Source organism: Notechis scutatus, chromosome 6 (genome assembly GCF_049901735.1).
Source record: "Notechis scutatus isolate UNSWTSFEM ecotype Mainland chromosome 6, rNotScu1.2, whole genome shotgun sequence".
NCBI classification, from domain to species: domain Eukaryota; kingdom Metazoa; phylum Chordata; class Lepidosauria; order Squamata; family Elapidae; genus Notechis; species Notechis scutatus.
The window spans coordinates 82105895-82129976 of record NC_142014.1 but is presented as its reverse complement, the minus strand read 5'-3'; the positions used below and the strand labels follow the sequence as shown (position 1 = coordinate 82129976).

The 24082-nt window shown below is 46.8% G+C and overlaps 2 protein-coding genes across 6 annotated transcripts in view; one reads left to right on the top strand and one right to left on the bottom strand.

The window, feature by feature from the left end:
• The window catches only part of LOC113427841 (C-type lectin lectoxin-Phi1), a 370378-nt gene that overhangs the window by 53378 nt on the left and 292918 nt on the right, over window positions 1-24082 (bottom strand). The window lies entirely within an intron of this gene.
• Window positions 1254-23771, top strand: TYMP (thymidine phosphorylase). Of its 4 annotated transcripts, XM_087968977.1 has the most exons (12): window positions 1328-1443; window positions 3953-3986; window positions 5496-5645; window positions 7415-7617; window positions 10179-10277; window positions 11282-11411; window positions 13263-13381; window positions 16827-16989; window positions 18176-18406; window positions 19560-19700; window positions 20812-20991; window positions 21257-23771. In XM_087968977.1, the coding sequence occupies exons 2-11, from the start codon at window positions 3956-3958 to the stop codon at window positions 20979-20981; spliced, it is 1437 nt and encodes a 478-aa protein (XP_087825103.1). In that variant the 5' UTR covers window positions 1328-1443; window positions 3953-3955; the 3' UTR covers window positions 20982-20991; window positions 21257-23771. The 4 variants fall into 4 exon arrangements, with proteins under 4 accessions (XP_087825102.1, XP_087825103.1, XP_087825106.1 ...); XM_087968976.1 differs by lacking the exon at window positions 21257-23771 and having other exon boundaries at window positions 1254-1443; window positions 20812-21214; XM_087968980.1 differs by lacking the exon at window positions 21257-23771 and having other exon boundaries at window positions 1330-1443; window positions 3798-3986; window positions 20812-21214.

Here is a 24082-nt window from a genome sequence, read left to right as displayed (position 1 = left end):
AGGTGGTTGAATGTAAGTTTCTCGGGACCATCATTACAAATGACTTGACTTGGAGCGCAAACACCGCTGCTTTAATTAAAAAGGCACAACAACGGTTGTATTTACTAAGGATTCTTAGGAAACAACAACTGGCTGAGAGTCTACTGACTACCTTCTATCGGAGTTCAATTGAGAGTATATTATCCTACTGTCTCTGTGTATGGTTCTTGAGCTGCACAGTGGCAGAGAAAAAGGCAATTCAGAGGGTGATCAAGACGGCCCAAAACATCATTGGCTGCTCACTCCCCTCTTTGGAAGAAGAACTGTATAGGAATAGACGTAAGAGGAAGATACTTAACATATTGAATGACTCCTCTCATCCGGGACATCAGCTCTTTGAACTATTACCATCGAGAAGGAGATTTAGGTATTAAGAACAAGGACGACCAGATTTAAGAACAGTTTTTATCCAAGTGCAGTTTTGAGTTTGAATGCAGGGTCATAAGATTTTTGTGGAATTTAAATGGCTGAGAGTAATGGGGTATTTACATTTTTAAATTGCATAGAGATTATTGTATGGTTGGTTGTGTTTAGTTCATTTTTTTTTTCTTTTAGTGGTGTTTGTCCAGTTTTACTTTGTGGAAGAGCACCTCATTTCGTTGCACCCGCTTGCGAGTGTAATGACAAATAAATTCTTATGTCTTATGTCTTATGTCTTATGATACATGACGCAGTCCTAAACGCTTGGGAAGGGTTCAACTAGTGATTTGTGATACGAAACCCAGCATAGTTATCTCATTTGCTGTGTACAACAACAACAATAATAGCAATAGCAATAATAATAATAATAACAATGATGTTTATTAGCCCAATCCAGATCCCTCAACACCAAGTTGCTTGGGGTGCTTCCATGCTGTCTGAACCCCTGAGATGCTAGCAGGACTGCAATGGGTAGAAGAAGAAAAAAACCCATGGTGTTTTTTTTTAGTGGTTTTTTTTTTTTAACTTCCCACATGTTTGTGACTCCAATACGTCAAAGATTAACCAAGGTCTCACAGGAACCCCGTTGCAACATGTCCAGATGTTCTTGCGAAAGGACCCGGGCAATCGCTTGCTTCAGCTGGCAGGGAGGGGAGGCTGGCAAGGAAGCGGTTGGCCCCCCCCAAAAAAATACAAAAAAAACCCCACCCTGATTTTTTTTTTTTCCCTGCTAGAGAAGCACAGTCACAATCTTGGCCTCTGGGAAAAAAAACCCTCCGGCAAACTTTCGTTTCTACTTTGCTCCAAGCAGTGCTGGTTTCAGCCACTCCCCTTCTCCCCTTCTCTTCTCCTTCTCCCGTGCCTGCACCCTGCTGGATTTCTTCCTCAGCCTCTGCCAAGGGCACCCTCACCTCCTCCTCTTCCTCTGCCCCTTGAAGAGTCTTGCTGGCCCCTCCAGCCCAGGGAGACCCTCGGAGCTGACCGGTGAGTTCTCCAGGTGTGGCCAACCTAATCTGGGCGGGAGCTTCAGGGAAGCTTTGGAATATCTTAAAGCTACACTTAATAACAGAATTGTTTATGTGCCAAACTGGAAAAAATGGGCACTGTATTATACCATCTGAGAAAAAAATGTGATCAAGAAAATATTAAGACCGCTCCGAGATGGATAGACTGAGAATGGAAAGAAAAGATAGATAGAGGAGAAACTGAATACTCTATGATTTGGAATGCATGGAACCAATGGTTAAATACTAGATATAAAGATAACTAAAGAATAGGAAATATTATAGTATTGTATAAATGTAAAAGATGCGCTATAAAACATAAAAGGGAAAAATATTCAGAGTAAGAAATACATATTGTACATATTAGTGGAATAACATAGATAGACAGAGAGAGAGAGAGAGAGGGAGGGGGAGGGAGGGAGGGATGGAGATAGAGATGATAGATAGATAGATAGATAGACAGACAGATAGATATTAGATAGACAGATAGACAGACAGACAGACAGACAGACAGATAGATAGATAGATACATATAGATTAGATAGATAGATAGACAGATAGATAGATAGATAGATAGATATAGATTAGATAGATAGATAGATGATAGATAGATAGATAGATAGATAGATAGAGAGAGAGAGAGAGAGAGAGAGAGAGAGAGAGAGAGAGAGAGATGGATGGATGAATGGATAGTTGGATGGATAGATGGATATAGATAAATGGAGATAGATAGATAGATAGATAGATAGATAGATAGATAGATAGATAGATAGATAGATAGATAGATAGATAGATAGAGGTAGAGATAGAGATAGAGATAGAGATAGAGATAGAGATAGAGATAGAGATAGAGATATACACACACATATAACAAAAATGTATGGAAACTGTATGTATACCGATACTGAAGCGTTGCAAAAACAATGAAAATTGTGTTATAAAATGAGGAAAATTGTTCAATAAAAATAAATAAACAAACAAATACATAAATAAAAAGGAAAGCTTCAGAAAATAGTAGTATATACATGAATAGATAATATAATTTACTATAACCCAAATAAGTGAAGATTAGTAGATGGGAATTTAGGATTAGGTAATTAAGCTGTATTATTAATATTAATAGCGTGTTAAAGTATATTGTGAATTTAAAATTGGGTGAGATTTTGAGATACCGTCCTGGGATTTATTTAAATATTGTTAATATTTGGTGTTATTAGTAACCCTAGACATTTGGAATATTGAAGTTATGGTAGAATAATGAGTAATTCTTTAAAAAATATTAAATAATAGTATTTAGGGATAACAAATACAGGGCGCAAAGAAATGTTATTTATGTTTAAATGAATTCAGGGGGAAATGATAAATGGATTATGAAAAAAGACTAGCATTGTTGAAGTTGGAAGATTAGAATTATACATCCGTATTTGTATTATTATTGTTACTGTTGTTTAAAAAAGACTTGGCCCAGTCAATGCACTGTCCATAAAATATGTATGTTTTATATGTATGTATATATGTATATATATATATATGTTTTCTTAAGTTTTTGCGGGTACTTACATGTATGGTATTCGGCTTTGTTCGGGTATTTTCCCAGGTCATTATAGTTGTGCTTTTAAAGTTGTAGCAACGTTTCGGCAGAATCTCATCTGCCATCATCAGGCTTCTGTATTGTGTTCGTCTGTGAGTCTTTTACAGTTGTTTCAGTTTTAAATTTGGGGCTAGACTACTGCTGTGCCAGAATGGTTTTTTCTTCATCCTGATTGGCTGGGATATATAAAATCAATTTATATATATATATATATGTTACAATGTCCTACCAGTCAGTGATTACTTCAGCTTCAACTGCAACCATACAAGAGCACACAGCAGATACAAACTCAATGTAAACCGCTTCAAACTCGATTGCAGAAAGGACGACTTCAGCAACCGAGTGGTCCATGCCTGGAATGCACCACCTGACTCTGTGGTTACATCCTCTAACCCTCACTCCTTTAACCTCAAACTAACCAGTATTGACCTCACCCCCATTCCTAAGAGGTCTGTAAGGGACAAGCTGAGAAATTCAGCAAAACCAGCTTCTTCTCAGACAGGGACAGTGACTAACCATTTCCTTCCCTGCCCTTGCCAGAAAATGCAATAGCAAACCAGACCAGACCTCTTGCTGGAGTGGCTTCAGGACAAGGAAAAAGAAACTGGGCTGGAAACTTTGAAGCCTGTGAAAAAAGATCTTTCTCTCTCTCTCTCTCTCTCTTTCTCTCTCTTCTGTTCTTTCTTTGTTCTTTCTTTCCTTCTTTCTTTTTTCCTCCCTCCCTCTCTCCCTCTTCTTCGTAGGTTTTTGTCTCCAGCCTGTGAATCTCATTGGGACTGAGCTGGTCCCAGCACCAAGGAAAACTAATTCACGCTTAGAAGCCTTATTGAAGGCTACTAACACCCGCGGTGTTTGTGTTAGCAGAATCGAACCGATTGCATTGTTGTTCCTTCCACAGGTGATGTCTTCCCCAAGAGATCCGAACCATCCAGGTAATTTCCTCCCCCCCCCTCAATTTTCAAGGAGAGGATGCATAATTAGTAAATTGGGATGTTGGGGGGACATGGCCATTTGCATATTCAGAGGAAGGAAGAGTCTTGGCCAATTCAAGCCAAGGCACACAGGGGGAGATGGAATAAGGTCTGTCCTGCCCCCATCAGTGCCTGAATCTGCAGGGGAAGGATGAGCTGGGGCTGGAACGGAGGGAGATCGAGGGGGCGATTGGAACAGCAGGGAAGAATGGGGGGGCAGGATGACAGAGAGAGAGAGAGAGAGAGAGAGAGAGCAAGCAGTGGATAGGAGGAGTGACAGAGCTCAGGCGATGAGCAAGGACCGCCCCCTCCTGATCCCTGAGCATGGAGAGTGGAGAGAAGGTGGGAACAACGCTGACCCAACTACTCAGGAGGAGAGCACCCCGCCCCTCTTCACAAGGCACACTTGGGGGCTGAGATTTAAGCAGACGCTGTGGGGAGGGGCGTTTGTCGGGAACAAACGCTGGATGGGTAGAGTTTGGTGTGCCGGTACAGACATTTGGAGTTTGCGGGATTGCTTGCTTCTCCCTGACATTGTGGACTCAGTACCTTGTTCCTTGTTTCGTGGACTCCTTCTTTGTTCTTTGCTTTGTGGACTCATTTCCCCGTTCCTTTGTTTTGCTGGACTGGGCGCAGCACACACACACACACACACACACACACACAGAGTACTCTGGGATTTGCCAAGAGCGTGGGAGCATTTGAGGCAAAATTTGGAGCATCAAAAGGGAGTTTGAACTCTCAGCTGGCTGTGTGGCTTTCGTGCCTTGTCCTGAGTCATCACAAAGATCCTTTAGGGTGGCTTGGCCGCAACTGCTCTGTCCATGTGCAGAGTGCAGTTTCCCCTCTGCTAAGTGTGTGGGGGATCATAACACTTTCTAGAGGGGGGGCAAGGTGGAGAAGAGCCCTTTTCAAGGGATGGGATTCTACAGGTTCGCACCTATTCGCTAGAACCGGTTGTTAACATTCTAAGCAGTTCGGAGAACCGGTTGTTAGAAGAAATTACTGGGCTAATCCTGTAAGGAAGGCAGGAAGGAAACATTCTGGTGTTGCTTACAAAAACTGCCTCTCCGTTAACCCTTATTACGTTCTTGGCAGGACTAGACTTCCTGTCTCAGGAACGTCTCTGGAGTTTTTTCCCCCTCCTTTGCTGGTACTTTGCTTGTGTGGAGTGACCGTTCAAAGTTACAATGGCACTGAAAAAAGTGACTTATGACCATTTTTCACACTTACGACTGTTGCACCATCCCCACAATCACAAGAGGCCAGGGGAGGAGATGCATGCCTCAATGTGAGTGATGTTGAGTTGGCCACACCCAGCCAGTCACATTACTGCCAAGCCACGCCCACCAACTAAGCCACACCCACAGAACCAGTTGTTAAAAAATTTGAATCCCACCCCTGGCCCTTTTCCTGCCAAATCGTTGCCCGCTCCCCATCTTTACCGTGGCCCCTGCTTTACCTTGGCAGGGTCCAGCCCCATGGCCCCCGAGGAAGGAGGTCAAATCAGCATCCCGGAAATTATTCGGAAGAAACGGGACGGTGAGACACTTCAACAGGAGGAAATCCGCTACTTCGTGCAAACTCTCGGTAGCGGCAGGTCCCAGGAGGGGCAAATCGGTGAGCCTGGCAGAGGCGGTGGGACGGAATTGGGGAGGGGCTGGCATGGGGACCGGGAGGGGCTGCCCTGCAGCTCAAATTCTTTGGCCATTGACCCCTTGGACCCAACACAAGCGTGGCTTGCAAATGAGGCCTTCTCTCTCTCTCTCTTTTTTGCAAATGAAATATTTTTAAAATTAAATTAAAAAATTCAATTGAAAGAGTTAAATATTTTGAAATGAAATAATTGAATATTTTAGAAGGAAGGATTTAAAAGAATTAAATCAAACAATTTAAAAAAAATTATAACACAACTGTGGTTTGCAAATGAGGGCTTCTCCCCCCAAAGTTCAATATTTTTAAAATTAAATAATTTAATTTAATAAAATAAAATATTAATAATTTAATAAAATGAATTAAACAATTCAATTGAAAGAGTTAAATATTTTGAAATGAAGTCATTGAATATTTTAAAAGAAAGGATTAAAAGGCCTGAAATCAAATGATTAAAACTTTATATGATAGAATGTCAAATATTTTTAAATGAAACACTAAAATGCTTTCAATGAAAGAATGAATTTTCAAACAAAACCACTGAATGTTTTCAAAGGATGCCCTTAAACATTTTCAAATTACATGAACAAAGGAAATACTTAAATGTTTTTTGATCGAATAATTAAATATTTAAAGGAAAGAATGAAATATTTTTAAATTAGACCATTTTAACGAAAGAATGAAATGTTTTTGATTAAAGAATGAAATGTGTATGAAATAATTAATTAAAATTAAATTAATATTAATTAATATTAATTAAATTTAGTGCACACAAGGAAAAAGCATGCACAAAACTATTCAGAGGGGGAAGGAAACTGAGAAAACATAAAGCAAAAACTAAGAATCGATTTACAGACATACCTGTTATGTCTCCTCTTTCTTCTTTCCAAGAAAGATAAAAGAGTCCAAACTCAAACAAACACAGGCAGGCAAGAAGACTCGGTCTTTACAGAGTTAATCTTTTATGCTGATCATGTCCTTGGCGTTCCAACACACGCTGCCTGCCAAGTCCGAAATGATAACAAGAAAAAATTACTCACTAAAGATTCCAAAGCAGACAGTCTAAACAGTCGAACTGAAACCTGGAAGAGAAGTAAAACTTGGTCCCGTACAAAGTTCCAGCCGACAACACACCCACTTTTATCCCCTGTGGGGTGTGTCTCAATGACTCAGCTCACTCTCTGGACCCGTCCACGCCTCCTACGTTGCAGCTCACATTTCTTCCTACGACGCTGCCTAGGATCAAGCCAACTTGATTCCCTGTCAGGGGCTGCTCCGATATGCCCTCCTCCTCCTGATTAATCTCAGGCTGTTCCTCTCGGTTGTCTGCTGAAGCCTGAGGTATTATCAGGGAGGAAGGCATCGCCAGAGAGGAAGGTCCCAATTCCTCCGCCTCATCTTCCGAGTCCTTTTCCTCTAACAGCACAGGCTCAGGAATCGGAGCCACAACACAAACCCTTATCAATAAACTGGCGCCATGATTGGTTACAGTCATCCAGAGTTGACCGAAACATCTTTTAATGAACTCTAGTCCCATTTCCTTCGTTCAGAAGTCCAAAGCCATTGGAGTTTAATTTTTGCAGGCAATGCTCTCTCATTTTGTGGGCTGGGTAAACTTCAGTCACAGTTAAACCACGACTTAGCCATCATGGTTTGCAGCCCAAAGGCCTCTCCGAGCTTCCCTTGGCCCCCTTTTTTTCCCCCCCACCCAGGATCCCTCTCTTCTCTCCTTCCAGGCGCCATGCTGATGGCTATCCGTTTGAGAGGCATGGAGCCCTCCGAGACGATGGTGCTGACCCGGGAAATGGCTGCTTCGGGGACCACCCTGGACTGGCCGGCACAGTGGCGAGGGCTGCTGGTGGACAAGCACTCTACGGGGGGCGTAGGGGACAAAGTCAGCCTGCCCCTGGCTCCCGCGTTGGCCGCCTGTGGCTGCAAGGTGCGTCAAGACGGCCAGATGCCATTTTGTTGACTCACATCTGGCTTTGCTGCCAGCTGGTTGTGAATCCTGGTTCTCTTAATGTATGAATGTGGGCAAATCCAGGTTCCCTTGATTTCTTCTCATTTTTCCTATTATCGATCTCCTTTTCTACTTACAATATAAATCGTAAAGATACAAGCAACCAAGTCATAAGATACAACATTTGGTGATAGTCGTAGGATACTAAATTAGAAAGATACTAAATTCTGCACCTTCTCTGGTGCAGAAGCTCTCAGTGTACACAAAAGCTATAAGTGATTAAATCATGATCATAGTCCTCATTTAAAATACATTTATCCTAAATCATAAGATTAGACTATCACTTAGTGATAGTCGTAGGATACTAAATAAGCAATCAAACTAGGAAACTAAATACAACAATATAAATCGAAAATATGCAAGCAACAAAATCATAAGATACAATACTTAGTGATAGTTGTAGGATACTAAATAAGCAAGCATACTAGGAAACTAAATAAAACAATATAAATCATAAAGATACGAGCAAAAAGGTTGCTTTACATCTTTACAATTTATATTGTTTTATTTACTTTCCTAGTAGGATTGGTTATTTAGTATCCTAAGACTATCACTAAGTGTTGTTTCTTATGATTTAGGATGAATGCATTTTAAATGAGGACTATGATCATGACAATTACTTCCAACCTGCCTTCCATCAAGGACCTGCACCCTGCAGGAGTCAAAAAGAGGGATGTGAAAATATCTACAGACCCCTCACATCCTGGACACAAACTGTTTCAACTCCTACCCTCAAAATGATGCTATAGAGCATTGCACACCAGAACAACTAGACACAAGGGTTTTTCCCCAAATGCCATCAAGTAATTCCCTCAACACTGTCCAACTATTTACAAAGTCTGCACTACTATTACTATTAATCTTCTCATCACTCCTTGTCATCCATCCCCTCCCACTTGTGACTGTAGGACTGTAACTTTGTCTCTTGTATCCTCACGATTTATATTGACTGTTTCCTAGTATGATTTGATTTGTTATTGTACCCCGTGACTATATTCTATATACTGTATTCCCTATGATTATATAACCCTATGACTATCATTAAGTGTTGTACCTTATGATTCTTGATGAATGCATCTTTTCTTTTTCTGTCCACTGAGAGTATTTGCACCAAGACAAATTCTTGTGTGTCCAATCACACTTGGCCAATCAAGAATTCTATTCTATTCTATTCTATTCTATTCTATTCTATTCTATTCTATTCTATTCTATTCTATTCTATTCTATTCTATTCTATTCTATTCTTTCCTTATTCTAGTCTATTCTTCTATTCTATTCTAGTATTATTTGTATTCTATTCTCTATTCTATTCTTTCCTTATTCTAGTCTATTATCCTATTCTAGTTTTATTTCTATTCTATTCTATTCTATTCTATTCTATTCTATTCTATTCTATTCTATTCTATTCTATATTCTATTTGTCACTTGTAGCTTTTATGTACACTGAGAGCTTCTGCATCAAAGACAAATTCCTCGTGTGTCCAATCACACTTGGCCAATCAAGAATTCTAATTCTGAAACTGGCCAGGGTCAGGACTGACAGCTACAACATAAAGTATGATAGAGATGTTGAGCTCAGCAGGTGCCCAGTTCAGGAGCAGCTGCTGGGATGGACTCTGGAGACCGAGAAGCCAAGTATCTGGCATTGTGTGTCAGCGTCCAGATCTGTGTTTGTCAGTCTTGGCCACTTTAAGATGAATGGACTTTAACTCCCAGAATTCCTCTGTGGACATCTTAAAGTGGCTGAGGTTGAGATTGAAAGGTTGGCTGGCTGGGAGTTGAAGTCCACCCATCTTCACACCTGCTGGTTGGGGAATTATGGAAATTGAAGTCCACCCTTCTTATAAGATGCTGCCTGGGAATTCTGGGAGTTGAAGTCCACCCATCTTCAAGCTACCAAGGTTATCGAGCACTGCTGTAAAGTTTGGGTGTCCTCTCTTTGCTTTACCTGGGCAGAATCTGAAATGAGAAAACCCCAAGAAGGAACATCAATGCTGCAGAATTGGGGATGGGTAGAATTTTCATATTTAGGATTTGGGTCAAGCACTAGACTGCAAACCTCCCTCTCTGTGTTTCTCCAATGCACAAAATGAAAGTAAGCAACTGGATCACACAGAGACTTGGGTGGGAGGGCTTCCTCTGCCCAGGAACGAGGCACGATGCTCCTTCTTCTGCTTCTGAGCTGGTCTTAGAGGCCTTTTTGCCTCCTCCACCACACAATTTGTTGTAATGTATTTTTATGCAACAACTGCAGTAGTATTCAGCAAATAGATGGCAGTGTTTGCAAGTTTGGAACTATGGTATAACAGTACTCTATGCTCTTCTGTTCTAAGTAGAGTTTCCTGTTTCTTGCTACGATTAAAAGTAGTTAAGCAGTAAAGCACATGGTGACTGTATGTACTTTTTCTTTGTTCTGTGGTGCTAAATATAAACATAATTTCTAACACAGTTTATCCTTGGTGATTCTTTCTCCTGAGCAGGTGCCCATGATCAGTGGCCGGGGACTGGGCCATACCGGGGGCACACTGGATAAGCTGGAATCCGTGCCAGGCTTCTGTGTTTCCCAGAGCCCAGAGCAGGTGAGATGACCAATGTGCTTCATGACCCAAGCAGATAAAAGCATCAGTGTTAGAAGGGAGTGGGGATTGTCTTGTCAGTGTGGTTGGGGGTGTTAGTTTTTTCTTGGCAGTTCCTTAACAGGGCAAAACAACTTGTTACAGAGAGCAAATCTCTAGCTTTCCTTAATTGGATCATGAAACGTCTGCAAGAAAATAACCAAGGACCTCGGTGTCCCAATGTCCCAGTCCTCTTCCTCCTCTTCCTGCAATTCCTCCTCCTTATCCTCCTCTTCAACCCTCCCTCCCCTCTAGCACTGATGATATTCCCTAGTTGGGTCAAGAAATATCTTGCAAGCAAACAGCCAAGCTCAAAAGGCACCAAGGATCTCTCACAGCTGCAATCTCGTTCTCTTCGCCCTCTTCTTCTTCTCTCTCCTCCTCTTCTCCCTCCTCTTCTTCCTCTTCTCACAAACCTCCCTCCCTTTTCTAGCATTGCTGATGTTCCCTACTTGGGTCACAAAACGACTACAAGAAAACCACCCAGCTCAGAGAGCGGCAAGGACCCCGTGGTTGTTGTCTCTTTCTCCTCCTCCCCTTTCCCTTGAGCACTGATGATGTTATCTAGTTAGGTCACGAAACGTCTGCAAGAAAACCACCCAGCTCAGAGAGCACCAAGGACCCCACATCCTCCAGCTCCTGCTCCTCCTCCTCTTTCTCCACCTCCGCACCATTAACCCTGCTGCCCCCACTTTCCTAGCACTGATGAAGTTGTCTAGCTGGGTCATGAAACGTCTGCAAGAAAACCACCCAGCTCAGAGAGCACCCGGGACCCCACAGTTCAACCCTGAGCTGTAAATATTTTCTTCTATGAGTTCCCTTCGATTAGATCCAGTGTGTTTGTGGTTTAAGATGTTGTGAGAACTTAGGCTGAGGTTGTCCCCTAGACTTGCCTGGGCAATGAAGGAAGAACCAGGACAGAATCCTGCTTCTTTTGACCCCAAACGATGGGCTTTGTCCTCCTGCAGATGAAAGAGATCCTGGAACGAGTCGGTTGCTGCATTGTGGAGCAGAGCCAACACCTGGTCCCAGCCGACAAGGTCCTCTATGCCCTGAGAGACATCACAGCCACGGTGGACAGCCTGCCCCTCATCATCGGTAGGTCCTCCGACGCTGGAGGGTTTGAATTCCTGCAGGGCTTCACAGCTGTCGAATGTTGGGCTTTCTAGTCTGTGGGACTGCGTGGTCGGAGTATTTTAAAGGTAGGACCACATCTGAGCCCAATACGTCCGTTGCTAAGTGAGGCGTTGCTCAGAGTATCACAGCATAAATTCAGAACCAGAAAAGTAGACACAGATGGCTGAGGATTTCTTTAACTTCTTTATAAACAGATAAAGTAAATTTTACAGTACCAGTTGTAGATTTCTCCAGCGTGGAGCAAACTCAAAGAGAAGCAGACATGTTACAGGTTCAGAGCAGAAGAGAGAGAGAACTTCTAGTTTCACTTTCCAGGTTAGCTCCCATTGGCTGGTCTGTTGCCATGCCTACTCACTGACTCCCTTAACTATGTCTCTGCCAGTTAATGAATACTCGGACAGGCGTTTCTTAAGTGAGCTTTGCCCCATCTGGCGACCTGTCTTGCTGCCGTCGTTAAGTGAATCAGAGCAGTTGTTCAGCTGGAAACAGGTTTGTTAAGTGAATCTGGCTTCTGCCCATTGACTTGGGGGAGAAGGGGATCACGTGACCCCCAGGGACACTGCAACCGTCATAAATAGGAGCCAGTTTGGGCCCAGTTGTGGTCATAAGTTGAGGACGGCCTGTACAGATAGTCCTCAACCTACCACAGTTTGCTTAGTGGCCGTTCAAAGTTGCAATGGCCCTGGGAAAAGTGACTTAGGACCCCTTTTCACACTTAACGACTGTAGCAGCATCCCCCGGGGTCACGTGATTTACATTCAGACGCTTGACAACAGACTCACATTTATGACAGTTGCAGTGTCCTGGGGGGTGTGTGTCATCCTTATGCGACCTTCCGAGAAGCCGAGTTCATGGGGGAAGCCAGATCCACTTAACAACCGGGTTACTAATTGAACAATGGCAGTGATTCTCTTGACAAACATGGCAAGAAAAGTCTCAAAATGGAGCAAAACTCACTTGTCTCACTTAGCAACATAAATTTTGGGCTCAATTGTGGTCGTAAGTCGAGGACTGCCTGTATTTCACAGAAAGAGCAATGGGAGCTTGGAACCAACTTCCAGTGGCGATTTTGGGTCAGTCACCAGGAAATGAGCTTAAGCGTGCTTGGGATACACAAATGTCTATCTTCTTTTTTTTTTTAACAACTCCATAATCCCTTGCACTGGGGTGGAGTTTGGGCAACTGAATGGAGCTGAGTGTTTTACTGGCCGGATGCCTTCCTGTCACCAGTGCGGAGTTATATTCAGCAGATAAATTCTCATCCTGCGGAAAGAGAAATATCTTCCCCTACCTAGGATCGAACTCACAGCCTCCTGATTGTGAGGCAAGAGCTCCACTTCTAAGCCAACTGTACCACTCAAGGACTATGACTAGCAAATCATCTTTTAATGACTCCATAACCCTTATGGGGTGGAGTCTGGGCAACTGAATGGAGCCGAGTGTTTTACTGGCCAGATGCCCTACCTGTCACCAGTACGGAGTTTTGTTCAGCAGATATATTCTCAATGTGCCCAGAGAGAAAAATATCTGCCTCTATCTAGGATTGAACTCACAGCCTCCTGATTGTGATATGAGAGCTCCACCTCTAGGCTGCCGCACCACTCTCATATCGATCCTCTGCCAAAAATAAAAATAAAATGTTAATTAAAAAAATAAGAAATAAATTAAAAACAAAACTAAAAAAATAAATAAAGGGCAGACTTGATGGGCCACGAGGTCTTTTTCTGTCTCCAGCTTTCTATGTTTCTATGAGCTCCGGGGGGGGGAAGAGCTGTGCACCATAGTCTCAGCGGCTCCTTTCTTGGCTCTTAGGTTCCATCCTGAGTAAGAAGATGGTGGAGAAGCTCTCGGCTCTGGTGCTGGATGTCAAATTTGGCAGTGCTGCCCTGTACCACACGCTGGAGAGCGCTGAGCAGCTTGCCCGAAACCTGGTGAGACTAAATCTGTACCCCGTCTGGCTTCTTTGGAGGGTTGAGGGCCGGATGACGGTGATGGGTTAGCATCACAGAGGGATGGTTTTCCTTCTCCCCAATGTTGTCCTTGGAGGTGAAGACTGTTTCTTCCATCTGAGGATTCACCATTGCAAAGTTGAAGCTCAACCCTTGGGACAGAATTTATTTGTTTGCTTGTTTGTTTGTTTGTTTGTTTTATTTGGTTTGTCAATTGCTTACAAGATAATAGGTATAAGTATGTACATCGTTATGAATACATAGATACATATAAGAAAAATAAAAGAAAAACGATAGGACAGGGACGGTAAGCACGATTGGTGCGCTTATGCACGCCCCCTAGAGACCTCTTAGGAAAGGGTGAGGTCAACAGTAGACAGTTTAAGGTTAAAGTTTTTGGGGTTTGGGGAAGAAACCACAGAGTCAGGTAGAGTATTCCAGACATTGACCACTCTGTTGCTGAAGTCGTATTTCCTGCCATCAAGTTTGGTGCGGTTAACCTTGAGTTTGTATCTATTGTGTGCTCTTGTGTTGTTATGGTTGAGGCTGAAGTATTCATTGACAGGTAGGATATTGCAATATATAATTTTATGTACTATACTTAGATCGGACCGAAGGCGGCATAGTTCTAGGTTTTCTAGGTCTAGAATTTCAAGTCTGGTGGCATAAGGTATTCTACAACGAGTAGAGGAGTGGAGAACTCTTCTTGTGAAATATTTCTGGACTTTCTCAACTGTGTTAATATCAGATACATAATGTGGGTTCCAGACTGATGAGCTGTAGTCGAGTTTTGTTGTTGTTGTTGTTGTGGCCTGGCGGTCACTGGCCCCTCCAGCAGCCGAATCAGAGGAGGGGGAGGCGTGGGAGTCAGAGCCAGCAACCCGAAAAGTCGGAGGGGGAATGGAGCTGCCAGAGAGAGGGGGGTGGGGGAGGGAGGGAGAGTCTGGGCTGTCCGTCAACCCTCAGATGCAGAGTCAACAGCCCCCAGGTGTGTGGAGGTGGCTGATGAGGAAGAGGAGGAACAGCTGGCTCCAGTGCCTGACGCGTGGATGTGCAGAAGGCAGAGGAGAGGAGAGCAGTGGAAATCTATGGGCTGATTCCTGGGACGGAAGAGCTACCACTGCCAATAAAGCCACACCCTAGCTCTGGAGAGAAAAGTTGAATAGGTCTGGCAGACCAGGGGTCTCCAACCTTGCCACTTTAAGCCTGGCGGACTTCAACTCCCAGAATCCCAGCCAGCTTTGCTGGCTGGGGGATTCTGGGAGTTGAAGTCCGCCAGGCTTAAAGTGGCCAAGGTTGAGACCCCTGTGCAACAACTGATCATCTTCTGGCCAAACTTAGTCTGCAGTAAGAGAGAAAGTTGTTGCTGGGATTACTGGCGCTCCTAATTAAAGGAATCTTTAAGTTCATTTCAGAGGGTTGGCCGTGATGGGTCATAACAAGAAGTCTGGAGAAGTAGCTGTGGACATCCTCCCCTCTGACGTTCTGGTGGGTGCTCCATCCCTGGAGACTTTCAAAAAGAGACCTGACAACCTAGGGAGATTCTCAGTCCATCCTGGTCAGAGCGGAAGAAGCTTCTGGGATGAGAAGTGAAACGTCTTCGGAGAAAAAACCAGAAAGTCCAGACTGGACAACTATCTATCTGAAATAGTATAGCGCCTCCTGCTTGGGCAGAGGATGTAGAACATATAGAACCTAGAAGAAGAATAGGAGATCTCTGGGGTCCCTTCCAATTCTATTCTTCTTCCGGGTTCTATATGTTCTACATCCTCTGCCCAAGCAGGACCCGCTGCTTCAAGCAGGAGACCCGATATCATTTCAGACAAACGATTGTCCATGCTTTTTGTTTTGTTTTGAAAAGCTTCCAGTGATGGAGCACAACTTCTGAGTAAAAGACTAGAAGAACTCTGCGGATTCTGTTATTCTATGTTCTGTGACCACCTGGGCAGGGAAGTCTCCCTAGATGATGATGTCAAACCAGATGCAGGGATCTTCTCCGACGTTATATTTTTAGCTGCCTCCAACTTGTAACCCTCCAGATAAGCTAGATTTCAGCACCCATAATCCTCAACCAACAAAGGAGCTGGGGAAATCTACATGAGGACACAGAATGATAGGGTTGGAAGGGACCTTGGAGGTCTTGTGGTCTAACATCTTGCCCATGGTAGGGGATCCTATATCCTCCTGGACTTTCTTTGGGTTCCATGGGACAGATGCAGGTGTGGACGGCTGAGGTCTCGGAGAGCGAGGACTCAGACGAGGGGCCTGCGTGTGATGCAGGGATGGGGCTAGGACCATCAGGGAGTGGAGTGCTGCCTGCGGAGCTTGTGGAGGCTGGCAGCAGTGAGGAAGAGGATCCCGAGGAGCCTGTGCCCAGTGCACATGCGCGCAGGGCTGCTAGCAGGAAAGAGCAGCTGCAGCAGCACAGGCGACTCAGGAGTAAGGCTACAAGGTAATGGCCCCTCCCTTAAGAGATAAAAGCCAGCTGAGAAACCGGAGTTCTGTGCAGGAAGCAAAGAAGTTTTTTCACTCAAGCCTTGTGGATGTTCGGACTCCCTTAGTTTGTGTTTGGAGACTCTTTGTGTTTGAAATATTTCTTAGTAACTTTATCTAGTGTTCTTGGCAGCCTTGCACAGCCTTGGCAAGGCTCGTTCTTATCAGAGACAAATAGTTTGAAACAGCCTTTTAACCGTGAAGGAACGGAATTCTCAGAGAGGCATTAAAAGGTTTTGCTGTTACCTCCGTTTGGTGTTTGTTTCCTCGGAACAAGGTTTGGGTCAGAACAGCATCTGCTCACAGAAAGGATAACAGAATTGGAAGGAACCATAGAGGCAGGGGTGGGATTCTACTGGTTTGGACCAGTTTGGGAGAACTGGTAGTTCCAGTGATGATTTGGCCCCATCCATCTACCCCTGCCCTTTTCCTGTGCTTTATTTCCTTGTTTTTGAGCCCTTGCTTTGCCACGCACCAGCTGTTTTATCACCGCGGCTGCAGCAGGAGGTCAGTATTATAGCTAAAAATGGTCTTTCCTAAATGCTATGCGTGCGCAGCGCACGCTCACCGAACCGGTTGCGATGCTGGTTGAATCGCACCACTGCCTGGAGGTCCTGCAGTCCAACGCCCTTTCCACACTGAAGCAGGAGATCTGAAGGTTGTCTGAAGGGCTGTAGGATGAATCTCTAGCCTGAAGAAGGAACCCCAAAGTTCCCCCATGACTTTTGACATCACTTAACTCAGGCCACTCGAACGGTCGAGTCCAACCTTCGGATCAGAAGAAGTTTAGGAGGTGTACAACGCAAGAGGGCCATCTTCAAGGTCCAGCTCGTTGACCTTCTTGCAGAAGCTTCCCTAAAGATCTGGGACTACTTCCACCAACTAAGGGTGGAGAAATCTCACCTTCCCCACCTGTTCTCTCCATCTTCCCTAGGTGTCCGTGGGAAACCAGCTCGGGATGAAAACGGCGGCCGTTCTGAGCAGGATGGATGAGCCCGTGGGTGCCCGAGTGGGCAATTCCTTGGAAGTCCTCGAAACCTTGCAGTGCCTGGAAGGAGGTGGCCCTGGGGACCTCCGTGAGCTGGTCACCACACTAGGTGTGTCTCAGGGATAGCGCCTTGATGGGGCACCTCGAGCAAGTATGAATGTCAGTGTCCCAGAAACCTTCCATTCCGTCCAGTAACTCCGAGACAGACATCTTCTCAAAGGTGCCTTTTTATCTGGATAGTAACTGGCACAACTTTGGGCTTCCTTACAATAAGTAAAAACTACAAATCCATCCCTGCACCCATCATCACATCACATGGCCCAATCACCATCTGTCCCAAGTTAAGACTTCCTCTCACTTATGTGCGACACTACCTGACCTTGAACCAGAAAAATAATTTTATTATGCCTAACTACATATACTCCAAGAAATTTCCCTTCCCGCTTTCCCGGGTTCAAATGTGGCAGAGCGAGAGCATCTGATCTCAATATGGCTTCCAAAGCTGACAGGCGTCCCCCCTTGAAAAGAAATCATGCCCTGCAAAATATAATAAACAAAACAGAAAAAGGGGTTATTGCATTGCCCTTAATTCCCTCTCCCCCCACCAAGGGTACCCTTTGGCTTGTTAGGGAATTGTTCATGGAAGGAGAAGGAAAAGCTCACAATGGAAGGTTGGTGAAGGAGTTTTTTGGGTTAGCCCCAGGGTTGGGCTGGTGGGGGCTTGCAGGGGTTCGGGAGATCCCCTAGCTAAGATTCTGTGCAGTTTGGAGAAACCCCAAATCCCACTCCTGGCTGGCCCCACCCACCCTGCCATGCCCCTCGCAGGAGTCCCCACGTGGCCCGTTTTGGATGTAGGGCATGTATGGAGGCTCGGGAAGGGTGAAAAACGGGCTTCCCGGAAGTTCAGGAAGGCCGGAAATGGACCCGTTTCTGGCTTCCAGAGCCTCCGGAGTCCAGGGAGGCCATTTTCGCCCATCCTTTGCCCACCAACACAACATGAGGGTGAAAAAAAATTCCCAAGCTGCAGGAGAGAGGAAAAACTCCTTCCGGTGTGTCCAAGCAAGTCCTTGACCAGCAACTGCGAAGGAGACTTGAATAGGAATCCCTACCTGGAAAAAGGGGGTTGGGCTAAATGACCTCAAGAGCCCTCTTAACCCTTGCAGTCTACCATTTACACTCCACCAGTCCCTGCATTGGGGCGGGGGGCACCCCTGAGCCCCTCTCCCATTTCTAAACGCTCCACGTGGCCTCGGACGGCTGTGCTGACTTCTCTCTCTCTCTCTCTCTCACTCCAGGTGGCCTCCTGCTGTGGCAGAGCGGGAGAGCCAGCTCAGTGTCCACGGGGGCCACCCAGATCGGCCAAGTCCTGGACAACGGTGCTGCCCTGCGCACTTTCCAGGCCATGCTGCGGGCTCAAGGGGTGGAGGCCGAAGTGTCCCGCCTGCTGTGTGAAGGGACGGAGGAGCAGCGCTTGGCGGTGCTGAAGGTGGCCGGCACCCAGGAGGAGCTGCGGGCTCCGGAAGAGGGTATGGAGTGGGCAAGGGGGAGGGGTCACTACAAATCTCTCTCCTCCTCCCCCACCCACCCTTTCGCTCTGGCCCTTTCCTGCGGGTGCCCCTGGGCAGGGCTGCAGGCTGGAGGAAAGATTGAGGGTGGGTGCCTAGAAATGCTTATGACCAAAATGGAGATTGTGTGTTTTGCTCCGTTTTATGACCTTTCTTGGAACAGCTGTTAAGTGAATCACTGCAGTTGTTTGGTAAGTAACATGGTTCTTCAGCGAATCTGGCTTCCCCGTTGGCTTTGCCCATCAGGAGGTCACCAGGAGATGGTGAGTTCTAGTCCTGCCCTAGGAATGAAAGCCGGCTGGGTGATTTTGGACCAATCCCCAGGAGATTGGGAGTTCTAGTCCTACTTTATGCATCAAAGCCAACTGGATGATCTAAGGCCAGTCATTCTATCCCAGCCCAATTCACCACCCGGGAAAAAGGAGGGAGGGAGGAAGGAAGGAAAAGGGAGAAAGACAGAAAGAAAGAAGAAAGAAAGAAAAGGAAGGAAGGAAGATGCGATGAAGGAAGGAAGAAAGAGGAAGAAAGAGAAAGGAAATGAAGGATGGAAGAAAAGAAAAGAAAGAAAGTAGGGGAGGGAGGGAGGGAAGGAAGGAAGGAAGGGAAGAAAGAGAAAGAGGGAAGGAGGGAGGGAGGGAGGAAAGAAAAGAAAGAAAGAGAAAGGAAATGAAGGATGGAAGAAAAGAAAAGAAAGAAAGTAGGGGAGGGAGGGAGGGAGGGAAGGAAGGAACGGAAGAAACAAAGTGGAAGGGAGGGAGGGAGGGAGGAAGAAAAGAAAAGAAAAGAAAGAAAGAGAAAGGAATGAAGGAATGAAGGAATGAAGAAAGAAAGAAAGAAAGAAAGAAAGAAAGAAAGAAAGAAAGAAAGAAAGAAAGAAAGAAAGAAAGAAAGAAAGAAAGAAAGAAAGAAAGAAAGAAAGAAAGAAAGAAAGAAAGGGTGAGCTGTGGACATAATAGGCCCAGATGTTCTCCATCCCAAGATACTCTTTCAGGAACTGGAGGGTGTGTGTGAGTGTCTCTCCCCTCTTCCTCGGTGGGGCTGGAGCATCCCTCCCCCTCCCCATTCCTCCCAGATGGGAGGGGGAACCCACCCTGCCTGTCTTCTCCCCCTGCAGGGACCGTGAAGCAGATCCAGGCGCTGCCCATTGCGCAGGTCCTGCATGGCTTGGGAGCTGGACGCACCCAGAAAGGGCAGCCGGTCAACCTCCGGGTGGGCGCGGAACTGCTGGTCTCCACGGGGAAGCGAGTGGCCAAAGGTAAGGGATGCGCACCTGTGGGGCCAGGCCCAGGGACACCATTGACCAAGCCGAAAGGCAGAGCCTGCCCTAGGAAGGGGGCCCAGGTGGCTGCAGATGCAGTCCCATCCCCCAACCCAGAGGAGGAGGGGAGGGGGGAGGGAGGGAGGAGGAAGAGGGAGAGGAGGAGGGAGAGAAGGAGCAAGGGGAGGAGGAGGGGAGGAGGAGGGAGAGGGAGGAAGAAGAGGGAGAGGAGGGAGAGGAGGGGGGAGGAGGGGAGGAGGAGGAAAAGGAGGAGGGAGGAGGGAAGGGAGAGGAGGAGGAAGGGGAGCAGGGGAGGGGGAGGAGGGGGAGGAGGGGAGAGGGAGGAAGAGAGGAGGGAGGAAGAGGAGGAAGAGGAGGGAGGAGGAGGAGGGAGAGGGAGGAAGAGGTGGAGGAGGAGAAAGAGGAGGTGGGGAGGAGGGAAGGGAGAGGAGGAGGAAGGGGGCAGGGGAGGAGGAGGAGGGGAGGAGGGGAGAGGGAGGAAGAAGAGGAAGAGGAGGAAGAGGAGGGGGAGGAGGAGGGGGAGGAGGGGAGGGGCAGGAGGGAGAGGGGAGGAACAGGAGGAGGAGGGAAGGGAGAGGAGGAGGAAGGGGAGGAAGGGGAGGAGGAGGAGAACCAGGGGTGGGCTTCTGGGGGTTTGCAGGGGTTCAGGAAAGCCCCTGGCTAAGATTCTGCACAGTTCAGAGAACCCCAAATCCCACCCCTGGCTGGCCCCGCCCACCCTGCCCCTCCCCTCCCTGGAGTCCCCACACGGCCCATTCTGGATGCAGGGAAGTGGAGGGCGAACACGGAGGCTTGGGAAGGGTGAAAAACGGGCCTCCAGGAGGCTCCGGAAGGCCGGAAATGGGCCCGTTTCTGCCCTCCGTAGGGCCTCCGGAGCCTAGAGAGGCCGTTTTCGCCCTCCTGGAGGCTCGAGGGAAGCCTCCGGAGCCTGGGGAGGGCAAAAACACCTCTCCCCCGCCCACCACGGTGCAGGAGGCTGACTAGGCCACGCCCACCATGGGCACGCCTACCCAGCAAGCGGGCCAGGTTATGTCCTCAGTGCCAGAAGCAAATGGGATTCCTTGCTCTCTCCCCCTTGTCCTTCCAGGAACTCCATGGATCCGAATCCATCACGATGCCCCCAGGCTGAGCCAGACCCAGCGAGAAACCTTACAGAAGGCCCTGATTCTGGGGGACGTGGAGCCCTTCAACCCTCCTGCGAAGGTGGCGAAAATACTTCTTCCTAACGGAGAGTCAGCAGTGCCAGAATCCCAGTAGGAGAGGAAAGGTGTGGTGTACGTGGTTTGCATACTCGTAATGCTGCATTCCTCTTGGACGGATACCATCGCTGGGCAATTGGTTGATAACAACAGATCCGATTGGCCGCCTAAGCGGCGGGAAGTTTAAATAAATGCCATTGGTTGCGAGCCGCGAGCAGCCGCTATAAAAAGGGCTGCCGCGGCTCGACTTTAGTTGAAGTTACTGTTAGTTCAATAAAGAGCTGAATTCAACTCCGGTCTCGAGTCTGCTTTGTTCTGGCGATAGAACAAAAGGGGTCCCTGAGAAACTGCAGGCAGAAGGACCGTGGGAGCAGCCCCCTCCGAGCAGAATAGAATAGAGTAACAGAGTTGGAAGGGACCTTGGAGGTCTACTAGTCCAAACCCCCCACCCCCCGCTTAGGCGGAGAAACCCTCCACCACTCCAGCCTTAGTTTAAGACTCTTGTTTTACAGAAGGGTGAGAAAAAGAGATGGAACTTGCAAAGGTTTGCACTGTCTCCTGGAAAGGCGACGGAGACCTGGTGGTCCAGATCAGGGGTGCTCTCTGCCTGGAGAAGGTCTACTTTTAGGTCGTCGTTGAAGGATGACGCCAACCCGATGCTCCCTTCCTCATCAGTCAGGTGGAAGGCTCACACCTGTACGTTTGAACCAGAGGTGGGATTCAGCCGGTTCTGGCCAGTTCTGGAGAACCGGTAGCGGAAATTCTGAGTAGTTTGGAGAACTGGCAAATCCCACCCCTGACTGGCCCCACCAACCCCATATCTCTTCTCCGCCTCCCATTGAGTCCCAGCTGATCGGCTGGGTCTCCTTTGGTTGCCCTGCCCAGGAGAATGGAGCTGGAAAGCAGGCTCATGGGGTGGGGAGGGAGCGGGGTTTTTGCAGTATATCCTTCCCCTGCCACGCCCACCAAGCCACGCCCACAGAACCGGTAGTAAAAAAAACAATTGAATCCCATCACTGCTTTGAATGCCAGCCCATTTGGGTCTGGTTGAGCAGCAGTTGGAAGGCAGCTGACTCATCGCCCAGCTGTGTCGTTTGGGCTGGAGCTTCACCCGCCTCCGATCTCCACACACCCTCTCCATTTCTCAAGCGTGTCAAACGGAATTCATACGGTTCCACCATCAAACTAAATTCAGGCGTGACGCCCACATTACAAGACAGATGTTGAGACATTGGGAAAAGTGCAGAGAAGAGTCACTAAGGTGATTAAAGGCTTGGAGACTAAAACATATGAAGCAGGTTTGCAGAAATTGGGTTTGGCCAGTCTAGAGAAAAGAAGGACTGGCGGGGGGGGGGACGGGACATAATAGCAATATTCCAGTATTTGGGGGGCTGCCACAGAGAAACAACGGATGGAAACTAATCGAGGAGAGAAGCAATCTGGAGTTAAGGAGAAACTTCCTAACAGTGAGAAAAATTAACTAGCGGAACGGCTTCCCTTCAGAAGTTGTGGGCGGTCCATCACGGGGAGGTTTTCAAGAAGAGACTGGACAAATAGCATAGGGTACTGAAATAGTATAGGGTCTCCTGCTTGAGTAGTTGGTTGGACTAGTCCAGGGGTCGCCAACCTTTTGGACCTCAGGGACCCCAAAGTCATCATTTTAAATCCCGCAGACCAGAGACCCTGGGAAAATCCCCCCAAAAAGTCTGCAGGAAAATCCCCCCACCCCGTTTTCCTAACGATCGATCGTTCTTTATTTGGGATCGCAGGATACCGTCTCCAGCTCCGTTCTCAAGGGGAGAGAGAGAGGGAGAGAGACTTTTGGCTTCATGCAAGGAAAGCAGCAGGCGCAGCAGAAGTCTTTCTTTCTCTCCCCCAAACTCCGCCAGAAATGAGTCTTTGTGAGACTTGTCACACCGGCGCAGCCTCTTGGAGCAGGAGGCCTTGCAGGGTCCCAAAGACTCGTTTCTGGTGGAGTTTGGGGGAGAGAAAGAAAGACTTTGGCCGCTTTCCTTGCGTGCAGCCAAAAGTAGAACAAGAAAGAAGCGGAAAGAAGCAGCCTGGTGGCCAGGTCAGGTGTGTGAGGCGAGTGGGACGAGTTCCCCCCCTCCGCCCTTTCCCCCTTCCCTCACTACCTCATGTTGTTCACAATGCAAGCGACACAGGCCTTGTGTTCCCGGGGGCCATGTGGGCAGCTCAGCCTTGTGTTCCCACACAGCCTGGATTAACTGTTTTTTTGGGGAGGACATTTCTCTGTGGACCACCAAAATTATCTTGTGGACCATCAGTGGTCTCCGATGACCTCCAAGGTCCCTTCCAACTCTATTCTGATTCTGACTATGGACACTTTAAGCCCTGTCAACCCAACTTCAGCCAACTGGTGCTAACTAATTCAATGCTCTAAGAAAAAGCATTCTTACGTCTCTATATACAGATAATCCTTGACATGGCCACAATTTATGTTGCTAAGCGAGACATTCATTATATGCCCTGTGCCCATTTTATGACCTTTCTTGCCACAGTTGTTGAGAGAATCACTGCAGTTATTCACTTAGTGATGCGGTCGTTAAATGAATCTGGGATTCCCCGTTGGCTTTGCTCGTCAGAAGGTCACAAACAGTGATGGCGTCACTCCAGAATGCTGCGATCGTCATAAATAGGAACCTGTTGCCAAGTGTGTGAATTTTGATCGCGTGACCACGGAGATTCTGCAATGGTGATAAGCGTGGAAAATGCTCATAGGTCACTTTTTTTCTGTGATGCTGTAACTTTGGACGGTCACTAAATGAACTGTTGTAAGTAATTTGAAACTTAATAAAATTTCCAATACCTGTGTCAACTCATAAAATATTTCTAGGGTCTTTTTAGAGTTGCCCAACAGAAAGGGAAGAGGAGAAAGGGGGTTGAAAGAGCAGTGCGGCAGCTTGGAAACCAAAAGTGCATTCCATAAATGTTTTCAAAGATAGTAATTAGGTGACTGAAGTTTCTGCTGTGCAAAATTCTAACTGGAGAACATGATTGGTGACTCTGGGCTATGGAGGTGTCCCATTGGAGAATAGGAATTATGATACACCCAGGGAGTGGGAGGAAAACCAGGGTCAAGGGAGACAATGAATGATGTGTCTCAGAGGCAGCTGCACCCAGGCAGTGCTGGCATGT